General features: G+C 40.8%; 1 protein-coding gene across 1 annotated transcript; it reads right to left on the minus strand.

Annotated features, from left to right (window-relative positions):
* Nucleotides 1-4,397: 4,397 nt before the first annotated feature.
* LOC122348019 (histone H2A.Z-like) lies at nucleotides 4,398-6,840 on the minus strand. The gene is made up of 5 exons (XM_043243255.1): nucleotides 6,551-6,840; nucleotides 6,199-6,276; nucleotides 5,942-6,055; nucleotides 5,744-5,873; nucleotides 4,398-4,876 (listed from the first exon to the last, which is right to left on the minus strand). Exons 1-5 carry the CDS (start codon nucleotides 6,551-6,553, stop codon nucleotides 4,815-4,817), a joined length of 387 nt encoding a protein of 128 aa, XP_043099190.1. The 5' UTR covers nucleotides 6,554-6,840; the 3' UTR covers nucleotides 4,398-4,814.
* Between the last annotated feature and the right edge of the window lie 5,871 nt (nucleotides 6,841-12,711).

Genomic DNA, 12,711 nt, shown 5'->3' on the forward strand with positions numbered 1-12,711 from the left:
AATGAGAAAAGACATGTGCTAAAATACAGACATAACTCATAAAATTGAGTAAGAAGGAATAAACACACTTCTGTACTAAGCATTTTGACACAAAATGTGTCTTATAGAATTTCATCAGTGCCATCCTTTCTTTGAGGAGCTTTATGTTTGGACTAAACTTCCTCCTTCCTTCATTACACGCAGATGCTTCCTGATGCTTTGTTATTTGCTCCAACATTAACCTACTGGAACAGTAAAATTAAAATCTTTAGCTGAGGGCAGCCATACTACAAAGAGAACAGATTTCTAAATATTATTCATGAAGGTAATAAATATTAGCAATCAAAAAGTAATGCATGACCATCAATAATCTTAAATATGGAAATGTGGCTTACCCATGTCTGTTAGGTGTCCTAAAATGCTAACAAAGAGCTCTTTTCATCCAACTTGACAATGTATTGATGGTTTTATACACATTTAATGTTACTCACTCAAAAAATTCAATTTTTTTGAGTTGATCACTAAACATTTTAGCACAAAATTTTCCACCCTGTTAGATTTCAGAAAATTCTAATAAAAAAAAGGTGTGATTGTTGAGTCAACAAGGATTTTATTTATTATATATACCAATGTTATCAGTTCAGTGCAGTCTACAAGATCGTCATGACTGATGGAGGGTGCCCAGAAAAACTAAAATACAAAATTCATAGCATATCCCTGATAAGGGTAAAAAATAATGTGGTGGTGTACTGTTTGCAACAGCGATTTCATCATTGCCCTTGGTGGCTTAAGAGCAATGAGTTTAACAAGTGTCATTTCATGTGCACTTTATTTAGACCTGTACCAGGCTGTCATGAAACTAAACCACACTTATTGAAGATTTCTGTAAAGTATAAATGGAACATGAATAAGCAGTTTCTGGATCACGACATCTCCCTGAAATGAGTTTTTGCAGGTTGGGATGTCTGCTAATAGAATAAATAATATTTATTGTACACTGAAAATTAATCTACCTCCATAAATCTTTTGAGTGGTAATGTGAAGAAATACAGTTGTATTATATTTAATAGACTGGTGTAATGATGCTGAAAATTCAGATTTGCCAGCAGAAATAAACTGTATTTTAAAATGAAGTAAATATAAAACAGTTATTTTAAACTGTAAAAAAAATATTTGTTGGGCATCATTTTGACAACATTTTTTTGCCTTTTTAAATTTTAAATCACATCATAGAAGCATTTATGTTCAGTAATAATAAAGGAAATAATCAAAGTTGAAAATAAAGTGTTGGATAGGTGTAGGGTAGTTAGGGTAGGTGTAGGGATTATTTGTCCCAATAATGGGGTCAACCATGGCATCTATTTAATCATTTGAATCAAAATTAACATTTACACTCAATAAGCTGCATTCTGTTTTATAATGTACTTCAATACTGAGGTGCAGATAATTACCACTTGCAATAAGAAGTATAGCAGACAATGCTAATTGCACTTAAATAATGCTGCTATTTTCAATTAATGTAAATATAATCCATTGCTATTTGTACTTAGTGTAAATTATCAATGTGAATATTAAAGTCCCCTCATATAGCAAAAAGGTCAAAGCCTGAGGAAATCAGTGATAGCAGTTCTGTGAACTCTTTAACAAATGTTAAGAGTAATGATAAACAGAATGCGTGGAGCACCTTTAAGCACAGTCCCTAGATATTTAAAAGACAAGTACTGACCAAATAACACTTTCTTGCATTATAGACTTCTTTAAACAGAGCAACTACACTTCCAACTCTCCTAATAGATCTGCAGACATTCATGAAAGTAAAGTTAGGAGGGGATGTTTCCTTGAGGACTGTTGCAAAGAAGCTGTCTTCTAGCCAAGTTTCATTTAAAACATAAAAGACAATTTGATGGCATTGCTTTTTGTGCGTTTCTTAGCCCAAAACTCATAACCTGGTAAAAATAGAGGCCTGATGGAATAATAAACAAGGAGATTTCCTGAGCTTGCCAATACCCTTTCGGTAAGTCAAGTTTGCTTACAAATTTGGCTGAACCAATCTGGTCAATGCAGAGGAAGTGGGAAATAATCAGGCTTTGTCACACTGGTAACTTTACAAGTCTGAACCATTTACTGAACCACCAGACTTTGCAACCAGAAAGGAGAGGCCCAGTGTGAATTCGAAGGAATTGCTATCATTTTCCAACATATATTTGATTTCTGCTTCCATCAGCTTCCATTTCTCTGGTGAAGCGAGATGATAACGTGGTTTGATACTAGAAGCATTACCCACATCAATATCAGGTTCAGCCCAATCGGTTAGCTTTGGGGTGTCACCAAACAATTCAGGAAATCTTTGTAACTGATCAATCAAATCTACAGACTGTGACAAATGAAGCAGAATAGCATTAGGCTTTTCCATAGATTCAGTACTGTTCAATCGCCCACATAAAACACTGTCATCAGGTTAACCCTCTTTTTCCAACCCCTTCTCCACAAAAAAAAGCTTTTTCAGCTGTCTTGCTTGTATCAACCTCTCAAAACAATCCATAAACATACAAAAGTAAATGTTTTGGTAAATCTTTTAACGGAATTTTGCCACAAACATTACGCCTAAAAGCTAAGTATCGCCTGGCAACATGAGGTGCGTCATTATCTGAAAGCACAAGAGAAAACAATTCAGCTAATGAGGAATCTGAATGTCGTTCCTTATTTAATTCATCTGTGGGGAAAGGAAAAGACAAATCGAGTCAGGTATGGAAAAAGAAACAGCTGCCTTTAACAGTCTTGGTTTCCTCTGCAAGTGCATACTCTGCATTTTTAGTCATAGTCATTTTTAGTCCCCTTTTTCGACCTCCTGCTGCCTGTAGGAGATGACCCAACCCTCTCCCGCCAATTTGTTAACTAAAATAAGGTGAACCCCGTAATTGATAAAACAGGATGCTGTTATTACTTATATTTAAAGGGAAGCACATCTTCACTGGCTGTTTTTATGCAGTATTTGATTATTTACTCATACGGTGGACTGTCGTGATTTTAGCTAATGCAGAACACTGCTGAATGCGCATTTAGAAGCGTACGCTACACCGACTGATAGAGTCTACACCCGATACACCACTGAGACTGACCAACTTGCTGAGCTCACTGACAGATATTTCCTAAGATTCTCTCCCTTTACACGGAGCACTTTACGCGTGATCGCCAAGTCGAAAGTGAAAGTGAGAGCAAAAGGATTTCAAATCGCGAGTGGATCCAGGCGTTGTGGGAAGAAAAGTTTTGTGATTGTCTGTTAAGTAGTTGGCCCACCCTACAACAATCTGTTTACATATTGAAAAGTCTCTCTATCCTACCCGTACACCTCCACTCTATCCTCCAGTCACGGGCGGAGCGCGCGCTGCTAGTCAACACGAACTGACTCGTGATATATTCTTTTGATTTGTTTTATCAATGAATGGCGAATTGGGAAATAATCACTTTGGAACATAATTAAGGTAAGCAACAAAAACAATTGAAAAAATATGGGTCAATTGCTCCCGATGGTCAATCCGCGCCGGAGTTCACATAAACTGGAAGTTCTGTGCCTTTACAACAAATCAAGGCGTGACACTGTTCTCTACTGTCCTGATACTTGAACACTATCACTGCTGTTAACATATATTAAAACTGCAGTTCTCTCATTCTTTACAACAGGCAAGGTGTACCACAAGATAGACGTTTTAGTCTCTTGTAGGAGACAGGAGGAAGATTTTTTTTAATCATTATAATAGTTGGGGTTGTTTGGAGTATGGAGGTCACATCACTTGTTTCAAATTTTCTCTACTCATTTTGTCATTTGGTTAATATGACCGCCAATGAGGCTGGACATTCAGAGCTGCCTGGGACTACGTTTACTGTGCGGTTCCCTACAAATAGCACACCACCTTCAGCAGAAAAAGTCAATACAAATATTAGTATTAATTGTGAACCTTGTCTTGAGATAATGAAAAAGAAAATTAAGTCATATGGTGTTTTTGAAATGTATTTCCTGAGATACATTGCGTTTTTAGGGTGATTATCTCAAGATTGACAATTAATAGTGTACTGGGATGGTTTCCCCTTGGTGGTGATGGGGAGTGTAGAAAAAAAAAAACATCATTCACACAGCTCTTTTTATGGTGGAACAGGGGTGTCCAACCCTGCTGCTCCATCCAAGGCATATGTTGAGCTCCTACCCTGATCAAAACACATCTGACAAGTCTTCAGGATTACATAATTTATATTTTGTTAGATTAATTCCATCTCTAAACAAATGTAATTTGTGCAGGACAGCAGACCTCTAGGGTTGGAATTGCCTACCCCTACGGCTCTTGCCTGTTTTAGGGTTAAGACAGCAGTTCGCTTTCTTTTGTTCGTTTACTCCTGTGTAAAAGAAGGATTACACTTGGGACTTCACACTTTAACATTCTTTATTCTTAAATGCTACCACGCATCCCTGATACACTTGTAGTCCCCCTGTAGTCTAATCATTATTAAACATTAGCATTTCTTCACACCTGTCTGAATGGTTTAAATACACCAAAATAACACTTACAAGGACCTTCATATTTGAGCTTTATTAGAATCAAATCCTGAACCTCCGACAGTTCAAAGGACTAAATGTTACACTGCAAATTAAAAAGGGTACACAGGACTAGCCAAGCATTATAAAAGGGGAAAAAAAGCTTCTCTGAAGCCATGTTTGAAAATAATACCCCAGAAATGAGTAAATGCAAAACCAGACGATATTTAATAAAAACCCAATACCCCCCCCCCCCAACACACAAACAGCTGAACACTTTCCAGAGACAGCAAAAATACAAGGCTGTTTACACGGTCTTCTGCTGTCCCTTCTTCCCAATCAGAGACTTGTGAATGTGGGGTATAACACCTACAAAAAAACAAAAGTATTAAATTTAGCAATTGGATTAGACATACACAAGGGCAACACATTCTCACTCCCTACTTGTTATATATTGCTGCTCCGTCAGGACCCTTCCGCATCACATTTTGATGCACAGGGTACCCTTCATCATTTTTTTGACATGCAGGTCCTCCATTGCTTTAAATAAGAAACTCTTGACATCAATATGCCAACATGAGATACTGGAAATTTTATTGGAAACATTTTTAACCTAAATATGTTACAATAGTTGTGATGTCACAATAGTTTATATAACAAATCTACCATTTGTCCCCTAAACCTACCATGTGTCAATAAGAAAGAAAAAAAACCCCAAAAAGATTAAATACCCAAGACTGCACGATTTATATTGTTCAGAAGAGGGCAGGGATAGGGTTAGGTGCGCAAACAAAAGTATGAATTTATATAAAAACATACGTTTTTTTTGTTTTGTTTTTTACAAACGCATACAAGTCATTATATTAATAAAAAACTGAGAACAACAGACAACCTTCCTGTCAAAAAATGGTGCTAAAGGATTCTAACCAAGCAGCAACATGTGATGACTTGGGAATGAAAACGGGTTGATCATGGGGCCAAACATTGGTCCTAGCCCTGCAGAGGTTTGCTCGTCAAACATACCCGAACAAGTTACATACATGTTATAAATATGTTATGTATATAGTAGCCGACATTTGAAGGGGACCCAAAAAAAAAAAAAAAAGAGAAAGTTTTAGTTGTCCCAAGACAAGAAATATTTTTGGTTTTAGGACAACTTTGTTGAAATGTTTTTATCAACTGATGACTACTAGATGCTCACAAACCAAAAGAACAACAACAACAACAACAACTCACCACCACCAGCAATAGTCGCTTTAATGAGGGAGTCCAGCTCTTCATCTCCTCTGATTGCCAACTGTAAGTGGCGTGGGGTGATTCTTTTAACCTTCAGATCTTTAGATGCATTTCCTGCTAGTTCAAGTACCTTAGTGTAAAAACAGACGCATTAACTCACACAGGTTTGATAAACCCCTGGCTTTTTTAAAAACTTACCTCAGCAGTCAAATACTCCAGAATAGCAGCGCTGTAGACCGCCGCGGTGGCTCCGACGCGCCCGTGGCTGGTCGTCCTGGACTTCAGGTGTCTGTGAATACGACCCACTGGAAACTAAATTCGACGAAGAGGTTAATGAACAGACAAAACTGTATCAAAGCATGTCATTTCTATAAATTAATTATATAATTAAATTAATTTGTAATTAAACAAACGAATTGAATTAAGAGCCTTTGTTTATTACGGCGGTGTCAAACCTGCAGTCCAGCCCTCTGTGAGCGCGAAATAGCCTTTGCTTTCGCTTTCCCGGAGTCCTTTCCTGCTTTACCTCCAGGCTGCAACCAACAGAAGCACACTCACTTAAGGTGTTAAGAGTAAAAGGTCCTAAGACCTCAATTAACATTACAAACGAGACGGTGTCAAAATCACGCCAGCACAAGTTTGGCATTCGCTTAGCTGTAGCTCGCCAGTTAGCACACGAGCTACAGCTAACTAGCCGCACAGTATCATTAACTAGAAAATAGAAATTATTTTAAATGCTTAACTTGTCATACATGTATACACAATACGAATGGCTCACAAAATAAGGCACAAAAGAAAAATACTCACCATTTTGCAATTTGTGAATGTAGACTGCTTGAGCCGAACCTTCAGAAACCGCTTCTCGACAAATTCAAACTGAGTTACGCGCCTTCAGTGTGTTAAATATAAACCGCTTCTAAATCCGGGACTCTCGCCTTGTAAACCAGCCAATCAGATTCCTGTTTTATCGTTAGGCGCATACATAGACCAGGGTCCGTTCTTCGTACTTGCTTAATACAATGAGATGTTTTGAAAGATCCCAGATCTTCTAATCTTGATAACTGCTCTCTGGCTAATCTTCAAACAAATTAGTGTTTTAGATTAAAATGTCTGGATTAAGTTATCTAGGGATACTACGCGTTCCCCGAAAAGGACAGATGTATCGATACGCGAAAAGAGGATCAGTAGCGCTGCGATTGGCTGGCGGCAAGACAGTGACGTGATGACATCATATAATCAGAAAACTTCTGATTATCAATATATCAGTCAAATAGCTGACTTTTATTAGCAAACAAAATTACATAAATAGTATAATAGATAAATGAACTGTGCACGGACTTTATTTCATTTAAATGTTTTTTTACATGTTTATATTATTTATATTCACAGTTTCTAATATTTATGTATGCTTTAAATTTTTATTTTATTGTTGTAATTAGAAAGTTGTTTAATTTTGTCTTTAAAACAGATTTGTTACAAGACAGCGTTAATTAAAGTTTCTTCAGGGTCAAGACCATGTTGTCTGCATCTCCTGCGCTCTATCAAGCCACTCCCATAATATCTGTCACCATTCAAATGAATGCATTAACTATGTCCAGCAAACATTTGGTCGCTTGATGACCGTTGAGACATTCCCGTCGTGAAAAGGGTCCAGTGGTGGTTGAAAAATATATCCAGAATGAAAACTGAATTAATGCGTCTTAATGCATGTGAACTTGACAAAGGTTGTAAAAAGGTCCAAAAAAATCAGGTTTAATCAGGTGTACATTACAAAAATTATTGTGTACTTAATCAAGAAGAAGCAGCTACTATTTAAACAAGAAAAAAAAAGTGCTTAACTATAAATCTGTGGCAGTGGCATTTTCTCTAACAGTTTTACATTAATATTAAACAGCATTGTTTTATAAACAAGAAACTAAAAGTACAGGTTCACAGTTAACATGTATTTTTAGAGTTTTTAAAATGTTTACTAGTTTTCTTGGTCCATGACCATCAGCTCATCCAGTAGTGTGAATTATGTGTTCCACCACTGATGAATTGAAGTCAGAGCTGTGGAAGTTCTCATTTTTACTGTAAAACAGCCATAAATCAAGCAAGTAAACAAGAAAAATACTGGATTATGGTTTTTAGAGTCTGTGAAAGTTGTTTATGGCTCAATCGCCTGTGTTTCAGGTGTTCTGCCATCGCTGTGTTAATGTCTGATTCTGTAGTGTTTGGGCTCCAGCATCTGATAGAAGAGAATATAAAACATATTAAAAAAACCGCAAAGTTAAATGTAAATGACAAACTTTTTTATAGTCCTTTATAGTCCTAAAACTAAATTTAAAATATAACAGAACATGACTGTACATACTCTAAAGTAATCTTATGTCAGTAAAAGATTTTCTGCATTAGATTTTAATTGTGTTTTCATCTCTTTAATACCAATGAGGTGTCCTCTAAACCCTAAACTAGGTGTGTAACTTTATGATCATATAAACATTAATGCTCATATAAAAATCTACTGAGAATTGTACTACATTTAACAGTACTTTTAGTGGCATACCTATTCTTTCCTCCTGGAAGCTGTGATGCTGTTAGCTGTTAGAGAGTATGGAAAATAATTGGTCATGTGCTGATCTCTCTGTGAATGAACTCCCTCACTGAGGCTGGCTCCACTGACCCCTCGGATTCAGAGCTGCTGTCCTGTTCCACTAACACATCAATCCTTGCCCATCGTTGTCTCCACTTCCACTCAGAGGACACGTTTTACACATCTAAAAACATCCATGTTTAACTTTAATTACAGACGTCAGCACGCTATTCTTGAGCTCTTCCTATATTTACTTTACATTTCAGTCTCTTTCAGGTAATTTACTTCTTAAAATGTTTTTTGAAAAGGCTATATCTGACAGTTACAACTTTCATTGAATCATTAAACACACTGGTGTGCTATTATCTGCTGCCTATCAAAGACACTACAATAATTAAATGTCCATTTGTTTCGGGTTTTAGTAAATTCGTATTTTATTTTTTTACTAAAAAAGTTCTTTCTCTAAATGTAACTCTCATTAAAATTCTAAGTCTAACAGTTACAATAGCACATGGACAATGAATTATAGAAGATAATTTGGCTAGGTCCCTGATCATTAAACACCATGTTCTTCCGGTAGCAAATTCAGCCAACATGATTATTATCGATTCCCTACCAAGAAGTTGCTTAACTGTAATAATAATAATATTGTATAGAAAACGAGTCAAATAATGACTAAAATATGTTTTTTTTTAAAATATTTTTTTATTTTGCATATGCATTTCTTCACAATCACTTAAACATGCATGACACATTGTGATAATTTTACATGAAACAAGTACATATATATAACTTTTTACATTTTTTTAACATGCCTTTTTAAATGCATCGTTTTTTGCTTTTTTGATTTTCTAACGTGTATAAGATGTCACCTGTTGGACAACATGATGTTGTCCAACTGCATCACAACATGATATATATTGTGACGAGTGTCCCTGATCATCAGCGTCGTCCTGGAAACAAACGAGGAGCACCTGACTGCACCCCTGGGACTCCAAAGAGCAAGAGCACCTCAGCACTGGGACTTCTATTTGGGCCACGTCTTCACATATTTTCAGTTGTTATTAATAAATCCACCCTCTAGGGTCACTTTTCTTGAGCTCTCCTTGTCGTGTGATTCTTCACCCCGTCACAATATATTGAACTATATGCAGCTAAAAGTCAAAGTAACAACTTTATATGCAACTGCTGAGAACTGTAGACATGTAAAAATGTATCTGAATACGTCGCCCTCGACTATTTTTGGCCAGAGATAAGACTTTGCAGTCAGACCAAAGTTTGCTGGGTAGCATGTGTGTAAGATCCAATACAGTTATAAGAAATTGTTTTATCATGAATAAATATCTCAATTAGTAAACCGTGTCTATCATATTATAGTTTTCAATTGTTTTTTAACTTCGGTATCAATATGATACTCTTGTGATAAAGTAGCGGTGGCTTGGGACAGATTCAAAATATAATTTCTGCTTATAAAGATGCAATTTTCCCCTCCGAGGATCGCCACCTTAACGCAGTGGAGGGGTTTGAGTGCCTGAATGACCCTAGGAGCTAGGTTGTCCGGGGCTATATGCTCCTGGTAGGGTCTCCCAAGGCAAACAGGTCCTAGGTGACAAGCCAGACAAAGAGCGGTCCACCTCACCCTTATGGAGAAAAACCATAATAGAGTCGCGACGTCACCCGGTATGGCGCAGCCGGGGCCCCGCCATGGAGCCAGGCCTTCTTGGAGTCCTTGGGAGGGGTGCTGGAAAGTGCTCCAACCGGGGACTCTGTCGTCCTGCTGGGGGACTTCAACGCTCACGTTGGTAATGCTAGTGACACCTGGAGGGGCGTGATTGGGAGGAACGGCCCCCCGATCTAAACCTGAGTGGGGTTCTGTTGTTGGAATTCTGTGCTAGTCACGGTCTGTCCATAACGAACACCATGTTCAAGCATAAGGGTGTCCACCAGTACACGTGGCATCAGGACACCCTAGGGTGGAGGTCGATGATCGACTTTGTGGTTGTATCATCCGATCTCCGGCCGCATGTCTTGGACACTCGGGTGAAGAGAGGGGCGGAGCTGTCAACTGATCACCACCTGGTGGTGAATTGGATCCGTTGGTGGGGGAGGAGGCCAGACAGACTTGGCAGGCCCAAACGCACCGTGAGGGTCTGTTGGGAACGTTTGGCAGAGACCCCTGTCAGGGAGATCTTCAACTCCCGCCTCCGGCAAAGCTTTGACCGGATCCCGAGGGAGGCTGGAGACATTGAGTCCGAGTGGACTATTTTCTCTACCTCTTTGGTCGACGCAGCCGTCCGGAGCTGTGGCCGTAAAGTCTCCGGTGCATGTCGTGGCGGCAATCCCCGAACCCGATGGTGGACATCGGAAGTAAGGGATGCCGTCAAGCTGAAGAAGGAGTCCTATCGGGCCTGGTTGGCTCATGGGACTCCTGAGGCAGCTGACAGGTACCGGTGGGCCAAGCGGACCGCTGGCCGGGTGGTTGTGCAGGCAAAAACTCGGGTCTGGGAGGAGTTCGGGGGCCTCAAAGAGGTTCTGGCAAACCGTCAGACGCCTCAGAAAAGGGAAGCAGTGCCCTGCCAACACCATATACAGTGCTGGTGGGAACCTGCTAACCTCGACTGGGGATATTGTCGGGCGGTGGAAGGAATACTTTGAGGATCTCCTCAATCCCGCCAACTCGTCTTCCACTGAGGGAGCAGAGGCCGGGGACCTGGGGGGGGGACTCGACCATCACCCTGGCTGAGGTCACTGAGGTTGTTGAGAAGCTCCTCGGTGGCAAGGCACCAGGTGTGGACGAGATCTGCCCGGAGTACCTCAGGTCTCTGGATGTTGTAGGGCTGTCTTGGCTGACACGCCTCTGCAGCATCGCGTGGACACGGGGGACAGTGCCTCTGGACTGGCAGACCGGGGTGGTGGTTCCTCTTTTTAAGAAGGGGGACCGGAGGGTGTGCTCCAACTATAGGGGGATCACACTTCTCAGCCTCCCTGGGAAAGTCTATGCCAGGGTACTGGAGAGGAAAATCCGCCCGATAGTTGAACCTCAGCTTCAAGAGGAACAATGCGAGTTTCGTCCTGGATGTGGAACACTGGACCAGCTCTATACCCTCTTCAGGATGCTGGAGGGTTCCTGGGAGTTTGCCCAACCAGTCCACATGTGTTTTGTGGAATTGGAGAAGGCATTCGACCGGGTTCCTCGTAGTGTCCTGTGGGGGGTGCTCTGGGAATATGGGGTAAGGGGCCCTTTGCTAAGGGCTGTCCAATCCCTGTATGATCAGAGCAGGAGCTTGGTTCGCATTGCCGGCATTAAATCAGACTTATTCCCAGTGCATGTTGGACTCCGACAGGGCTGCCCTTTGTCACCGGTCCTGTTCATTATTTTTAGGCGCAGGATTTCTAGGCGCAGCCGGGGGCCGGAGGGGGTCTGGTTTGGTGACCACAGAATAGCTTCTCTGCTTTTTGCTGATGATGTTGTTCTGTTGGTTGCATCTGGCCAAGACCTACAGTGTGCGCTGGGGCGGTTTGCAGCTGAGTGTGAAGCGGCTGGGATGAGAATCAGCACCTCTAATCGGTGCAGCTTCTGCAGTAATGCGGTCACTGTACTGGTCTGTCATGGTGAAGAAGGAGCTGAGCCGCAAGGCGAAGCTCTCGATTTACCGGTCGATCTTCGTTCCTACTCTCACCTATGGTCATGAGCTTTGGGTCATGACCGAAAGGACGAGATCTCGGATACAAGCGGCCGAAATTAGTTTCCTCCGTAGGGTGGCTGGGCGCTCCCTTAGAGATAGGGTGAGGAGTTCAGTCACTCGGGAGGAGCTCGGAGTAGACCCGCTGCTCCTCCACATTGAGAGAGGCCAGCTGAGGTGGCTCGGGCATCTGTTCTGGATGCCTCTCGGACGCCTCCCAAGGGAGGTGTTCCGGGCATGTCCCACCGGGAGGAGGCCCCGGGGAAGACCTAGGACACGCTGGAGGGACTTGGTGTTCCCCCGGAAGAGCTGGAGGAAGTGTCTGGGGAGAGGGGAGTCTGGGCGTCCCTGCTTAGACTGTTGCCCCCGCGACCTGGCCCCGGATAAGCGGAGGAAGAAGAAGAAGAAAGAAGAAGATGCAATTTAATCGTGTTTACATTAAATAAGTCTGCTCCCAAGCAGGTTCAAGCTACGGACCTGTTGCTAAGACAGTGTAGCACCCTCACCGCCTGACGAAGGGAAATAAACACATTAAACAGAAAAACCACAGGAAACGGAGCTGCTGTGTACTTTTCTAAAGTCATGTATTAAGTAAGCATTGTGCCCTTCCCAATCGAACAATGATCACCTGATTAAACATTTGGTAGCGAAATATATTGTCCAAGACAAGATAAACAAAATTACAAATGTTGTCCTGACCCCCTAGTTTTCAC

This window comes from Puntigrus tetrazona, chromosome 7, assembly GCF_018831695.1.
Source record: "Puntigrus tetrazona isolate hp1 chromosome 7, ASM1883169v1, whole genome shotgun sequence".
Lineage (NCBI taxonomy): Eukaryota > Metazoa > Chordata > Actinopteri > Cypriniformes > Cyprinidae > Puntigrus > Puntigrus tetrazona.

Coding starts and splice junctions, on each gene's coding strand:
- LOC122348019 (XM_043243255.1), bottom strand. Junction 5,874..5,941: donor TGGAGTATTTGACTGCTGAG/GTAAGTTTTTAA, acceptor TTTTACACTAAG/GTACTTGAACTAGCAGGAAA. Junction 4,877..5,743: donor AGCGACTATTGCTGGTGGTG/GTGAGTTGTTGT, acceptor GTTTTTTTGTAG/GTGTTATACCCCACATTCAC.